The sequence below is a fragment of the Hibiscus syriacus genome, unplaced genomic scaffold (assembly GCF_006381635.1).
Source record: "Hibiscus syriacus cultivar Baekdansim isolate YM2019G1 unplaced genomic scaffold, ASM638163v2 tig00112206_pilon, whole genome shotgun sequence".
Taxonomy (NCBI): Eukaryota; Viridiplantae; Streptophyta; class Magnoliopsida; order Malvales; family Malvaceae; genus Hibiscus; species Hibiscus syriacus.
In genome coordinates, this window is record NW_024063267.1 from 343,315 (window position 1) to 358,713 (window position 15,399).

Sequence of the window (15,399 nt, forward strand, 5' to 3'; positions counted from 1 at the left end):
CGGGAAAATTAAAAAATTATAACTTAGACCCTTAAAACTTAAAAAAAATTAATTTAGCCCCCATAAATTTTAAAAATTCACATTAAGCATATCAAAATTTCCAAAATTTTAGTTATACCCTAATTTTTGAAAAATTGTAAACTAAACCCTTTCTAAAAAGTTTAAAATTTCAATTTTAACTTCTAATTTTTTTTTAAAATTTTAAATTGACCCTCAAACTCTATCACCAAATTCGGCAATGGTGATCCTCAAGAAATAGTTTCCATAGGCGAAACGAATAAATGGGTTGAATTTCCCTTCTATTACTTTTGTTTTCATTATTATACAGCATAAGTTTAATAATCTTTTTCAACATTCTACTAACAACCTACACATTTTTTTATTGAAACCCCATCCCATTCCATTAAACTTCAATATATTTTGTCCTTCTTCATCAATGACATGACTATGTGAACGTACTGACATCGATGTGCTTCCATGTAGTCGAAATGGGCGATTTGATTAAACTGACATATATTTACCAAATATTTATTATTTTAGTATCGCTTGATATATATTTCTCGAAGTAGCACCCTTTTAGTTGAACTGGCGAAAGACGCGTCTCCGGAGACGCGCTTTACCCGTGTTTTCGCTAAGTTGGATGCCACGTGTGGAAGGCGCATCCCCGGGGACGTGCCTTTCGCCAGCTCAGCTGCCACGTTGATATTTTGTTTAATAATAAATATTTTATTTTTATTATTATTATAAATTAGTAATATATTATGTAAAGTGCTTCGATTATAATGTATTTTGTTAATGTGTGTTAAAGGTGGAGTGAATTATCTACATTAATATGATAGAACAATATATGAAAACCAGTTTTGATTTTATTGTAGTTATAGGAAAAAATGTATGAAATTATAAACATATGGTTATTTTATTTTTGATTTTGATTATCGATCTATTAATTTTATCAGTTAATTATTTAAATGTTATCAATCTAGTCATCTCATATCAATATTTAACGAAAATATTGATGCATAAGTTAATAAATTAGTATAATTACATATTTAATCTTCAAGACTTACATATTTTATGAAATTAGTCTCTTATGAAATTTAATTTAATAAATTTAATCATCCAATCAGAACATGAATGTGGCATCGTATAAATAAATTTTTTAATAACTTAATTTGTTTATGTCTTCCCCGAAAGGACTGGACAAAATAGGTTCACCAACACTCTGATGTCTTTGGCAATAATTGCAGCCCTTGCCGAGTCATCGAGCACCCGGTTGACGTCACCTCTCTTGATGTAATCGTCCCAGTCCAAGTTGAAAACCTCCATTTTCTGCAGCTCGAAAGATCCCTGTGCTTCGATCACGCCCTTGACTTATCTACTTGCAGCGTAATATGGCAGATCGAAAGATTCCACCTTCTGTTCCTCGATCAACCCTGTGTGGTGGATCCTCAAAAGGATTTGATAAAGAAGCATGAACACGTGAATAAGGCAAAAAAAAAAAAAAAGCTCAAATCCAATTAAAGGTCTAATTATGCCCTCAATGCATGCACTCTTCAAACTTTTGAAATTTAGTATTTTATTTTTTATTCTTTGAATTATGCCCTCGATATATAGTTTTGATCCTATACGAATTTCGAGATTAAAAATTATAGAAGGGTGATATTTAGAATAAATTATGAGTTTAGTACTTAAACTATCGGTTTTGGTATGTTTTAGTACCTAAATTTTCATTTTTTTCAAAATCATGCCTAATGTTTAGTTTTTATTTCATTTTAGTACCTCGCCATTAAAAACTTAACAACAGTTCATTTTTATGGGTAAATTACATCATTCATCACTCAACTATCTTCTCACTCTTATTTTGGTACTAAAGTTTACAAATTTTCAATTTAACTACTCAACTTTTAAATTGCTCCTATTTTAATCACTCTAATTTATTTTACTAATATTTTTTGTGAAATGAAATTATTTTATTATTTTATTAATATATGATTTAAATTTTTTTTTGAAAGTTAGAGTGATTAAATTAGGAGTAATTTGAAAGTTAAATAATTAAATTTAAAAAAAAACTTTAGTGATCAAAATATGAATGAGAAGATAGTTGAGCAATAAATGATGCAATTCACCCATAAAAAATATATCACATGCAAGTCACCCTTTTAAGTTTTTAACATCAAGGTACTAAAACGAAATAAAAACTAAACGTTAGGTATGATTTAAAAAAAAAATTAAAGTTTAGGTATTAAAATGAACCAAAACTTATAATATAGGTACTAAACATGTAATTTACCCTAAATTCATAAAAAATTGAAGATTATAACAACTGTGGGGATAATTAAACCGATGTTTTTTTTCAGTTTTAAAAATACAATAAAAAATAGTGATGGAACCAACAATCAATTAATTTAATGGGCACTAGTTCCCTAAAGTAAGGCCAGGGGTTAAAATCCTAGCGATTATTAATGGAATAAACTGAGTTGAGAGGATCGCCATTGCCATTGCCTTTGCTTTCGCAATATCCGATCCAAATTAGTTGATCGATAGATTAGATCCAAATGGTTATACCAAAAACAATAGTGATGGAACAATTGAAGTAGGAGCAAGAATGGGCTGATGAGATTATTATTCTTTTGATAATTATGCCTTTGGTTATGTTACATGTCAGCACTCATATCACACATACGTTGGATTCCTTGGATTATTGAGTTGGAATCCCACTATTTTTCCCTTTTTACAATTTGATTCCCTTTTATTTGGGAACTATGTTTTGATACAATACTTAGTTTATTAAGATTCCTTTTCACTTTAAATAATAGAATTTTAAGCACTTAATATGTTTGATCATATGTTCTCATTTATTTTTTATAACCATTGGTATTTGATCTATTGATTAATTAATTAGGATCGGGTACTACGGAGGTAAGGGTGACCCTCTCAACCCAGTTTGCTCCATTCACAATCGTCAAGATTCGAACCCATGACCTTGCTTAAGGGATCTAATGTCTTATCCCACTAAGACAATTGGTTTTTGGTTCCACCACTATTTTTTATTGTATTTTTAAAACTAAAAAATGAAAACATTGATTTAATTATCTTTGAACAGATACTGTCATGTACTTACCTCATATTAATAAAAAAAAATGTTGCCATTTATGTTATATTGATAATGATACTAATCTAACATCATATTTTAATTAATTTATCTCAATGGTTAAATGAATGATTGTTATTCCTAAATGGCATGGGGTTGAACACCAGCGATTACAACAGGAGTTGAGCATTCAGTGTCAAATGGTCGAGAGTATATAGAAGAAAAAATACTACTTTATAATCACCTTTAGTTCAATCAATTTTTGGGTAAATTACGCATTTAATACCTAAACTATTAGTTTTGGCCATTTTAATACCTAAACTTTCAATTTTTTTAAAATCATACATAATGTTTAGTTTTTTGTTTCATTTTAGTATCCACCGTTAAATACTTAGCATAATGGTTACAACTTAACACTTTTTATAGGTAAATTATATCATTCATCACTCAACTATCTTCTCACTCCTATTTCGGTCATTGAAGTTTATTTTTAAAATTTAATTCCTTAACTTTCAAATTACTCCTAATTTAATCACTCTAACTTTCAAAATTATTTTTTTAAATATATATTAATAAAATAATAAAAAATATCATGTCATAAAATATTATTAATAAATAAATTAGAGTGATTAACACATGAACGATTTGAAAGTTGAGTATTTAAACTAAAAAATTTTAAACCTCCATGACCAAAATAGGAGTGAGAAAATAATTAAGTGATGAATGATATAATTTACCTATAAAAATGTCACGTGCAAAAATTATTTTTAACGGCTAGTACTAAAATTCACATAAAAATTAAATTCAACTTCTCAAAGAGTAAATTGCCATAGTAAAAAGTCAACATGTGATAATAAAACCATGACAAAATGAGTAATTAGAATTATCATTTAAGATTTGAATATAATAATAATGAATCTGTTATAGGGTATATAGATAACGATAAATGTAAATGATAGTAAAACAAAAGAGACAGAGATAATTTATTAAATAAATTTTAGGTAAATTATGCATTTAGTATATAAACTATTAGTTTTAATCAATTTTAGTACTTAAACTTTCATTTTTTCAAAATCACACTAAAAGTTTAGTTTTTGGTTCATTTTAGTATTTCGTCGTTAGAAATTTTAGTTTTTCTTTCATTTTAGTATCATGTTCAAATTTTAACGTTAAGTTTTGAAAAAATAGTTTAGGTACTAAATGCGACGGGGTACTAAAATGAAATAAAAACTAAATGTTATGTATGATTTTGAAAAATAAAAATTTAGCTACTAAAATGGGGTAAAACTAAAAGTTTAGGTACTAAATACGTAGTTTGTAACAAACATTTGCTTTAGTACATGAGAAACTCGTCACACCCACATGATCAGTTTATCCAAATAATATTTTTTACTCAAAGTCATCACGTCAACATGACTAGTTTCAATAAAATATAAAATTTTTATTAGAATTTATCACATCGGAGTGAAAATTTTAAATAAAAAATATATTTTTATTAAAACTCATCACATCAACTCGACGAATTCTAAGTCAATATAACAAATATCATAGGTCTCTAAATAATTTATTTTATGTCGTATTAGCTCGTCTGCGGTATTGGGTCAATTTTGCCAAAAATATTTTCTAACATAGGCCCAAAACTGAAACTGGGTTCAAGGAAAACTGAAAACGAAACGACGCAGTACTCATATCTAGGGCAACAGCGACCAACTCTCCATCATTAAAAGCTCCAATCACACACATAACTCCCAAACCCTAAAACCGCGCCTCCGTTGATCCCATTTTCTCTACGCTTCGAGGCTTGAGCAGATCGGATGGTACGTTTTCTCTGATCATCTTCTTCTCGTATTCATTCAATCCAAACCGTAAATTTGTGTTCCTTTTTTTTAGGCACCGAAGAAAGACAAGGCCCCTCCTCCCTCCTCTAAGCCTGCAAAATCTGGAGGTGGAAAGCAGAAGAAGAAGTTCGGTTTCTTCAATGGTCTCGATTTTAATGTGTTTTAGATTATATAAGAAATGGGTTTTTATCTCTTCTTTCTCTTTGCATGTATTAACAGAAGTGGAGCAAGGGAAAGCAAAAGGAGAAGGTGAACAACATGGTGCTGTTTGACCAGGCTACTTATGATAAGCTTCTCTCGGAGGCTCCTAAATACAAGCTCATCACTCCCTCTATTTTGTCTGACCGTTTAAGGGTACATTTTCATTTCCCTTTTTTATGCTTTAACGTTTGATTTGGTTATGTATGGTTCTGTTTTACATTTTGATTATATGTAGTTTTATGCTTGATGTGTTGCATTTGTAATTACATGAGGTTTTGGTTTGATTATATATGTGTTGTAAGTTGTCTGGAGGTAGAGATCTATGGATGGTTGATTTTGGGTACCCTTTTTGGGTACTGGATTATAGGGGTTTTTAAGGGACTTATCCTTTTGTATTTGGTTATTTTTCCGGTGGATTTATATTGAACTTCACTAGCATTTGTATCGTATTCGCTGTGAATTGCGCCGATGCAATGCGGTTTAACCTAATTTAAAGTGATTTACACACAAATAGGGGAAGATTTTGTAAGCTTCTTATTGTCTGATTAATGTATGCATATGTGCATTTGTTGATTGTAGGGGTTCTTTTGAAGGGATTTATCCAGGTGTTTTTGATTATTTTCCCAGTGAATTTATATCGGACTTCACTAGAATTTGTATCGTATTCACTGTAAATTGTGCGAATGCAATGCGATTTAACCAAGTTTAAAGTGATATACACACAAACATATGCCTCGCAGATTAACGGATCTCTCGCAAGGAAGGCCATTCGGGAATTAATGTCGAAAGGGTTGATTCGGTTGGTGTCTTCTCATTCAAGCCAGCAGATTTACACTAGGGCAACAAACACCTAGACGTTCGGTTATAATTTTGCTTATTTAGTTCTCTGTATCATTTCCATTTCCTTAGCTTGACTGCTATGAATTAATTTCGTTTTTCCTATAATGTGTGAGCTACAGTTCCTTTATATTGTTATGGTTTAATTGATACATTTTTCTTCAGATTTATCTTGCCTTGTTTTGGCTTCTAGCTTAGTGAACATCATTATTTATATGTTCAGTAAATTGTGAAACTACACCATTAGTCCTTAAGGTCCTTAGGCTTTATAATTTAAACTCTAAATTCATCTTGTGTTAATTTATTTCTTGTTTTCATCAATATTCAAAATGTAAAATAATTGGATAAATGGACTTATAAATGTGTTGTGTGTTAGTAAACATGTTTACAAAAAAGTTTATTCGCGAATATAAAAGAATCAAATATATTTTTATTTATTTACGGTTGTTTATTAAATTTTAGACCTTTTTATTTAATTTTATTTAATTAAATAAAGTAAAATGGTAATTTTTGTTTCTGTAGTAAATTTAAAGTATAAATTGCTCAATTGTATTATTTTATACCCTACTTCAAATTTAAAACTTAAATTATGAATCTTAAACCCTAAATCATACCATCATAACCTTTAAACCATAAACCTTAAATCTTGAATCCTAAACGTACGTTTATAATTTAGAGTTTTAAGGTATGCATAGGGTATAAAATAATGCAATTGAACAACTTTAAGAATTAAATTTATGCGAAAATACAATAGTCAAAAAAGCATTAGAGGTCCTTGCACTTTTGAGAAAAATCAATGTTACCCTCCAACTTAGAAAACAAACTCAATATGGTCCTTTTGACGAACGTTTTCCATTGTTGAATGTTACGGTCATGACGTGACATTTCACGGTACTGACCTGGTGGTCCATGGTGTTGATATGGTAGTTCATATGTCATATTTGAGTTACCAATTTAACTCATCTGTCACGTCATCCGTCACGTTATCAACCACTATAGACTACCACGTCAGCATCATGGACTGTCATGTCAACATCGTGAATTGTCATGTTAACACCGTAATGGTCAACGATGAAAAATGTTGGTCAAAGGGCCACATGGGGTTTATTTTTTGAGTTGGAGGACCATATTGAGAGAGAAAATAATACAATGTTCACATTATTTTGTTTAAAAAAATTACATGTACCTCTGATGTATTTTTGCCTATATTAAATTATTACGTACGTTATACATAAACACAATCAAACAAATTATGAAGGATTAAATTCATAATTAGACCAGATATATATTTCCTCAACCAGAATATCTTTGTAAACGAATTTAGGCAATTTTGATGGCTTGTAACAAGTAGCTTGAGTAACGCTCTCAAGGCCCTCGGCCGAGACAGGAAGCAGAAAATCATGCCAGCTAGAGATTCCGAGGCGCTCGAGTCCGGCGTCGTGGATCGACTGAGTCACCGCCATGACCGAGCCGCTCACCACCATGGACTGGACCAACTCAGGGTACAACTCGGCCATCTTGAAGCTCACTATCCCTCCATAGCTCAATCCCACCACCGTACACTTGTCAACACCCAACTTTCTCAATGCCTTGGCCATGCACTCGGCTTGAAACGCCGCCGACCTCTCCGCCTTGTCGGTGACGGAACCGCCGAAGAAGACCAAATCCGGGACAAAAACGGAGTAGTCTCTGGCGAAAGCAAAGACTTGGAACTGCCACGTCAGCATACCGTCCAAGCCGAAGCCATGGATGAAGACTAGGGCAGGCTTTTTGGAGGGTTTGTTCGGACCCCAAACGTTCACGACGGTGCCGGGTTCGATCTCTATCTTCCTGGGGCTTAACCCTACGAGCCTCAACAGCCCATGCAAGAAGAACTTGTATATCTTCAACAAGCTCATTTTCCCTCATATGAAAGAGCATGGTATAAGTATATATGTACGAGTGATGGAGCTTCATGTTCAATTGTTTAGAACTCCTCGTTAACCATGATTTAGACACGGTTTGATTAATTAATAATGACTTAATATCCAAGCCTTTTCAAAGCCAAGCTGCTAATCAAATTAAATCAAAGCATGACTGCCGGAGGGAATGAGAAAATATTATTAATTTGGATGGCAATATCATCGTGGAGAAGTGTATCTTCGACGAGCTCAATAAAATTTTTAATTAATAACATATAATTAAAAAAATAATTAATGATCATTTAATCGAGTGATCTCATCGATTGAAGGAGTGTTGTTCTATTTTGAGGTCTTAAGTTCGAGCAACTGTGCATACATTAACAATAGTTAGAAACGATTATGAATAAATGATCCAAAACGAATTTGCTGAATTGTAAATCATATATAATATATGATACAATTATACGTGAGAAAGGGTTAACAACAACAACAACAAAACCCTATTATCATATGCAATGGGGTAAGGGGGAGGTAGGGTAGTAGGTTGTCCCCAACGCATGGTTGAGAGCAGCTTCCGTGGAAGACCTCCGGCAGTCAGAAAATTAAAAATAAAGATAAAATGCAATGCATGTATAAATAAATAAGTAAATACATATTTGAACAGTCTTCATATACAATTATTCATTAACAAATAACGGTATCATTAAGTTATACTCTTTCGAGATGCTAGCAAATCCGCTTATCATACATACCACGAGAAGGAAATAAAGTTGTTGACGCCATGGCAAAGATCTCATGGACGCTCCCGTTTGGTTTGGCTCGTTTCAGTGTCCTTCCACTAGCCGTTGATAAACAATATGAATTGGTTCAAGTGATAAGATGATGTAAATGTATGAATATTACCTTCGATCACTCGATAAAAGTATTGATTATAGAGATAAATTAAACCGTGCATTATGATCATACAGTTGAAAAATTATAAATTATTTTAAACCTATTGACAATATACTCAATCATGATAAAAATCATCAAAAATTGTAAATGAGTTCAATAAACAATACCACACCATCAAAGTAGACACTAATTATACATATTTTTTAGTAAAATTGTCAATAACTATTTCATAACGCACAAGAACAAATTCATGGACCGTCGTGACTCATGGTTTATACATCCTTCCGATGAGACGAAAAGGAAGCAAGAATATTCTTCAGGCGGCGGTTGAATTCGGACGGCCGCTCCATGTACACTTCATGCCCCTTTCTCTATCCATTCTAAACTTGCCTTCTCTCCTATTTGCCTGTCACAAATGTATGTTATTTAATCAACAAATTGTGTGTTTAATATTAATTTATAGGGTGAACTATGCAGATAGTCCCCTGTGTTTTTGGTCTGACCGACTTTGGTCACCAATTTAAAAATTAAGAGGGAATCGTCCCTAACGTTATCGATCCGTTCGATTTTAGTCCCTCGGTCATTAACTCCCGTTCGATTTTAATCTCTCAGGCATGTTAGGGACTTAAACAAAAGGGGCTAACCCTTGTTTTTTTTTTCAATGAATATCTTCTTGTTTAATACCTAAACTATCAATTTTAGTATGTTTTAGTACCTAAACTTTCAATTTTTTTAAATCATACCTAAAATTTAGTTTTTGTTTCATTTTAGTATCCAGCCGTTAAAAGCTTTAGTTTTTGTTTCATTTGAATACCCCATTCAAAATTTAATGTTAAATTTTAAAAAAATTAAAAGTTTAAATACTAAAACGGATCGAATCTATAGAATATGTAATATGAAGTTTACCCGAAGAAATAAGGTGGACTCACTGTTTTATATTTCGGGCCGTGTCCAAGTTGAAGAGCCTGTCATATTCTCCCCACAGAAGATGTATTCTCTGCAACAATTTATGCAATTTAACATCAAATAGTATTAAATTAAATATTTGCAACAATTAAATTAAATAATATTATTGTTCATATAATATATATAAATATGAATTTTAATATATTTAAGAATTTTAATATATTTTTTACGAATTCTGTTGACTAATTTTATTGTAAATAAACAAATAATAAATTAATATGTTCAAAGAGTTGATTAATTTTTATATTGACTTTTTTGGCCTACTTTCCTGTTGACTTTATGTATTATTCATTTAATATATTCGTCAACCTAAGATATCAAGTAGTATTTATGATGTAATATGTTTAAATTTTCAAGATATTATTTTTAATAAAAGTATTATTTTATAACCCGTGGCTGATAATTTCATTTATTATTTTTAAGTTAAATTATTTTTTTAGTATTTCACTTATATTTGTATTTTTTTTATTTTCACCATCCATTTATTTTTTTTCTAAAAGTTAAATCAAAACGAACTAACGTTAGTGATGATTTTGAAAAAATAAGGTAAAATATTTAAATGATTCATCGACTATAGAATATTGTTTTGTTGAGTCTCATTACTATTAAAAGTTATAAAATGATCGACTATAGAGAGTTGCTTTGTTGAGTCCCTCGACTATTAAAAGTTACAAAATGGTCACCCGACTATTCATTATATTTTAAACTTGTCCCTTCTGTTAAAAATTTACAACAGTCTGAACTGGACGTTAACATGTTGATTGAAATATGATATTCTTTTAAGATTATGAGATCAGGTTTTATCATATTTCAGTCAGCAGGATAACGTACAGTTCAAGCTATTGTTAAATTTTTAAAGGAAAAATTACAAGTTTGAAAAATAATGAATAGTCGGGTGATTATTTCGTAACTTTTAATAGTCAGGGGACTCAATAAAACAACTTCCTATAGTCGGGGCAATGTTTTGTAACTTTTAATAGTTGGGTGACTCAACAAAGCATCATCTTATAGCCATGAGACCATTTGTGTACTTACAAATAAAATGAAATCATAAAGTTAGCAGTGATTTTGAAAAGAAAATTAGTTGAATAACTAAAATAGAACCAAAGTGATAGTAGGGTGACTAACTACATAATTTATCCAAAACAAAATTATTTACCTGTTTTTGGAAACAAGGAACAGCAAATTCACTGTCACTTATGTGTAGACCATCTATAAGTTCCAATCTCTCCTTTCTGTGATCAAGCAAGCCTCCCTTAAATGATTTCCAATTCCGAAGGATTAAATCTGTAATTAGACCGAATATATATATATATTACTTTTTGTTGATATATGTAAATTACCTCAACCAGAATATCTTTGTAAATGAATTTAGGAATCTTGGTTGGCTTGTAACAAGCAACTCGTTCAACTCGCTCAAGACCCTCGACCGAAGTCAGGAAGCAGTAACTCACCCCAGTTCGAGACCCCGAGTCGCTCGAGTCCGGCGTCGCCGAACGACTGAGTCACCGCCGTAACCGAGCCGCTCACCACCAAGTACTCGACCAACTCTGGGTACAACTCGGCCATCTTGAAACTTACGATCCCTCCATAGCTCAAACCCACCACCGTACACTTGTCGACACCCAGCTTTCTCAGTGCTTTGGCCATGCACTCCGCTTGAAAAGCCGGCGAACTCTCCGTCCTGTCGCTGACGGAATCGCCGAAGAAGACTAAATCCGGCAAGTAAACCGAGTAATCTCCGGCAAAAGCGAATACTTGGAACTGCCACGTTAGCGTACTGGCGAAGCCGAGGCCATGGATGAAGACTAGGGCGGGCTTTTTAGCGGCTCCGGTCGGGCACCAGACGTTGACGACGGTGCCGGGCTAGATCTCCACCTTCCTAGGGCTTAACCCTACGAGCTTCACCAGCCAATGCAAGAACAACTTGTACATTTTCACCAAGCTCATTTTCCTTCCTTCTCTCTCACTGTTTTTCTTGCTCAGATGAAATACTAAAGTACCAGTGTGTGTATACACACACATGTATGTATGTATGTATATATGTATGTATGTATGAATGCAATCGTGGGTGCCTTAATTACACCACATGATCCTCGTGTTATGCCTACCTCACTCTTTGCTGATGCCCATTGTGTTACTGGTAAGTTAGGTTTGATTTGAAAAAAATGTTTATTTTTTAATTTTTAATTATTAAAATTGTTTGAGTCAAAAATTTATATTATTTAATTTTAGATAATACCACTATTTAATTTATAGAATAATGTTATACTGAGTTTTATTTATATTGTATTAAAAATAATATATATGATTATAGGGATTCACATGAATTGAAGTCAATTATTTCTAATATAATAAGTAATTATAATTAAATTTAAATAAAAACTCAAATAAATATAATATAGCCTATTTGACTTACTAAAAAAAATTTGATGATGAGATAATATTCGTCAACTTAATTAACTTAATTTTTTTGTATTATATTCAACTCAACTCAGTCGAATATTTTTCTTATATCAATAACAGTACTATTCTTAAAACTCAAATTAAAATTGAATACAATATTAAAAATAAGAGTGAAGTACAGAAATGTCCCCCAATTATAGGGTACTACTTTGTTAAGTCTATTGACTATTAAAAGTGACAAAATAATCTTCTGATTATATAGAGTATTGTTTTGTTGAGTCCATCGACTATTAAAAGTTACGAAATGGTCACCCAACTATTCATTATGTTCTAAACCCATCATTTTTCGTTAAAAAAATGACAGTATTCTGAGTTGAACGTTAACATGTTGACTGTGATATGACAAAATCTTATCTCATAGTCTCAAACAACTATTATATCTCAAATGACTATCATCTTAACGTTCAACTTAGACAACCGCCAAACTTTAACGGAAAAAAAGGAGTTTGAAATATAATAAATAAGCGTGTGATCGTTTTGTAACTTTTAATAATTAGGAGACATAACAAAGTAGTATTCTATAGTCGAAGGATCATTTTATAACTTTTAATAATCAAGGGACTTAAAATGATAATAACTTATAATTGGAGGACCATTTTTATACTAAATCCTAAAAGTTATTTAATTGAACCAAATGAAATCATATTTTAAATCTCATTTTTTTGTGGCTCAAGAAGATCACAGGATACTTAATACATGTAGTCAGCTATTATACCTACTGCATACAATAAATAAAATTTTCCTGAGTGCCTAAGAAAAACTGTATGACCCATGTAAGATCGATCAATGAGACGGGTGAAAATAATTCTCTCTTTTAAAATTTAAAATTATTATATATTTTAAATTTTTATATAAATTTTATTAAAATTTACTTTTATATTTTAAAATTTTATAAATTTATTTATTCCTAAAAATTTAAAAATTCATCCCCAACATAAAATTATGATAACAGTAACCCACTGTTAGGTGTTGCGTCACCGTTAAGACATGTTTATAATTTATTTAAGAATTATATTATCGACTTGTCAACTTTGTCGGTCTAAATCAATAGGGTCAAATACATATTTGATCATCCATCTATAACATAGTTTCTGTTTTGGCTACTTGATTATTATATTTTTAAAATCATATCAAATGCTACGTTTTGGTCACCCGCGGTTTAAAAATAAACTGTGATTTTGATGCTTCACCATAAGATAATGTCATATCAGCATTGAAAAATAATTTAAAAAATGTAATGTTAGCATCACCTTTAATTTTTTTAACGACACGTGACCAAAAACAAAATCAGAACGTATTATTATGTATGATTTTGAGAAAACAATCAGATCCATCTCGAATATTTTCGGTCCCATGAGCGAAACTAAAATGTAGGCCCTTATAAATGAAAGTATATTTTGTTACTTTGAACAATTAATTTTATATTACATTAATAAATCATAAAAACTGATTAACTCAGGGGCTTAAACTATAAAAGTAAAAAGTACGATTGAAAAAAATTAGGAACCTCAATTATAAAGGTAAAAAGTGAGATTAAAAAAATCAGATACATCAATTTTAAAGGTGAAAAGTGAGATGAAAAAAATAGAGGTCTAAATTATATACGAAAAAAATGGGATTAAAAAATTAGGGTCTCAATTATAAAGGTAGAAAGTAAGATTGAAAAAATCAAGAGCTCAATTATAAACGTATAAACTAAGATTGAAAAACTTAGGGTCATCAATTGTAAATGTAAAAAAAGTGGGATTAGAAAAATTAAGAGCTTCAATTATAAAGATAAAAAACATGATTATAAAAATAAGAGGTCTTACTTATAAAGATAAAAAAAAATAAAATTAAAGAAAAATTATGGCCTATAAAAGATGGGCCCCCCTAATGGCCCACCCTGAAAACAATAATAATCGAGTAACCAACACATAAACCAAATAAATAGCAGTGACCAAATGGGTAGTTTTCCCAAATTATACAGAATTATATTGTCTGCTTGTCAACTTTGGCAGTATGTTTCCCTTGGTAGTGTGAATTATCAATCGTAATTATAATTATCAAGATATCAAGGTTATAAAATCCGTGAGCATTTTTTAATTATTCTATAAAAAAAGTAATCAAAAAGCATCTTTTATTTTAAAAAATCATTATAAACATTTTAGGGTAAAGTGCACACAATGGTCTCGACTATAGGATATTAAGTCCATTGGTCACTCTACTATTTATTATATTCCGAATTTGTTTTTTTTTTCCGTTAAAATATTAACGCTCATTTGAGTTAGACGTTAACATGCTGATCGAGATATGATAGGCATTTGAGATTATGAGATCATATTTTCTCATATCTCAGTCAACATATTAATGTATAACTCAGGTTGTCGTCAATTTTTTAACCGAAAAGGATGATTTTGGAACATAATGAATAGTCAGATGACTATTTTGTAACTTTTAATATTCAAGGGAATTAACAGAGTAACTCCCTATAGTCAGAGGACCATTTTGTAATTTTTAATAATCAAAAATAATATCATATAGTCAGATAACTATTTATGTACTTTATCCAAAATTTTAATAGTTTATTTCTTGCATCAATTATAAATTATCCCTATATATAATTAAAATAGGTTTTGAAATTACAAATCATTTTCAGTAGTGAAATTGTAGTTTTATCTCTTAAATAAGAAAATTTCAATTTATTCCTTTTTAGTAATTAAATAAATGGAAAATTTTCAATTTTTACTCCTCCCAAAAAGAAATAATTATGTTTTGGTATAGTTATTTAAAATTACATATGCTCGATGCAATTAATTATAGGGTAAATTACGTATTTAGTATATAAACTATCAATTTAGTCCATTTTAATATCTAAACTTTTATTTTTTTTCAAAATCATACCTAACGTTTAGTTTTTGTTTCATTTTAATACCTCATCGTTAAAAATTTAACGCATTCAGTATATAAACTATCAGTTTTGGTCCGTTTTAGTAACTATACTTTCAATTTTTGAAAACTTAACGTTAAATTTTGAATGGGGTACTAAAATAAACAAAAGCTAAACTTTAGGAATAGTTTTTATTATTTTAAAAGTTTAGGTACTAAAATGAAAAAAATATCATTTAGGTACTAAATGGGTAATTTACCCTTAATTATATGGAAATGGATTAAGAAGCCACTTTGGAAAGAAAGTTTAACTCTTAAGGTGGCTTGAAGTTCAAGT

At 30.6% G+C, this 15,399-nt stretch overlaps 2 protein-coding genes and 1 pseudogene across 2 annotated transcripts; 1 reads left to right on the forward strand and 2 right to left on the reverse strand.

The window, feature by feature from the left end:
• The first annotated feature begins 4,787 nt into the window (after positions 1–4,787).
• LOC120175685 (40S ribosomal protein S25-2-like) lies at positions 4,788–6,131 on the forward strand. The gene is made up of 4 exons (XM_039182276.1): positions 4,788–4,908; positions 4,982–5,056; positions 5,149–5,283; positions 5,871–6,131. The coding sequence occupies exons 1-4, from the start codon at positions 4,906–4,908 to the stop codon at positions 5,982–5,984; spliced, it is 327 nt and encodes a 108-aa protein (XP_039038207.1). The 5' UTR covers positions 4,788–4,905; the 3' UTR covers positions 5,985–6,131.
• Positions 6,132–7,217: 1,086 nt separating this feature from the next.
• Positions 7,218–7,865, reverse strand: LOC120175497 (epoxide hydrolase 3-like). The gene has a single exon (XM_039182119.1). The coding sequence runs from the start codon at positions 7,863–7,865 to the stop codon at positions 7,218–7,220; it is 648 nt and encodes a 215-aa protein (XP_039038050.1).
• Positions 7,866–9,029: 1,164 nt separating this feature from the next.
• Positions 9,030–11,678, reverse strand: LOC120175684 (annotated as a pseudogene).
• Between the last annotated feature and the right edge of the window lie 3,721 nt (positions 11,679–15,399).

Excerpts from the sequence above, each read along its gene's own strand:
- LOC120175497 (XM_039182119.1), bottom strand. The coding sequence starts at position 7,865 with ATGAGCTTGTTGAAGATATACAAGTTCTTCTTGCATGGGCTGTTGAGG.
- LOC120175685 (XM_039182276.1), top strand. Across the intron at positions 5,057-5,148 it reads GTGGAAAGCAGAAGAAGAAG|AAGTGGAGCAAGGGAAAGCA; the intron begins TTCGGTTTCTTC and ends ATGTATTAACAG. Across the intron at positions 5,284-5,870 it reads TTTTGTCTGACCGTTTAAGG|ATTAACGGATCTCTCGCAAG; the intron begins GTACATTTTCAT and ends TATGCCTCGCAG.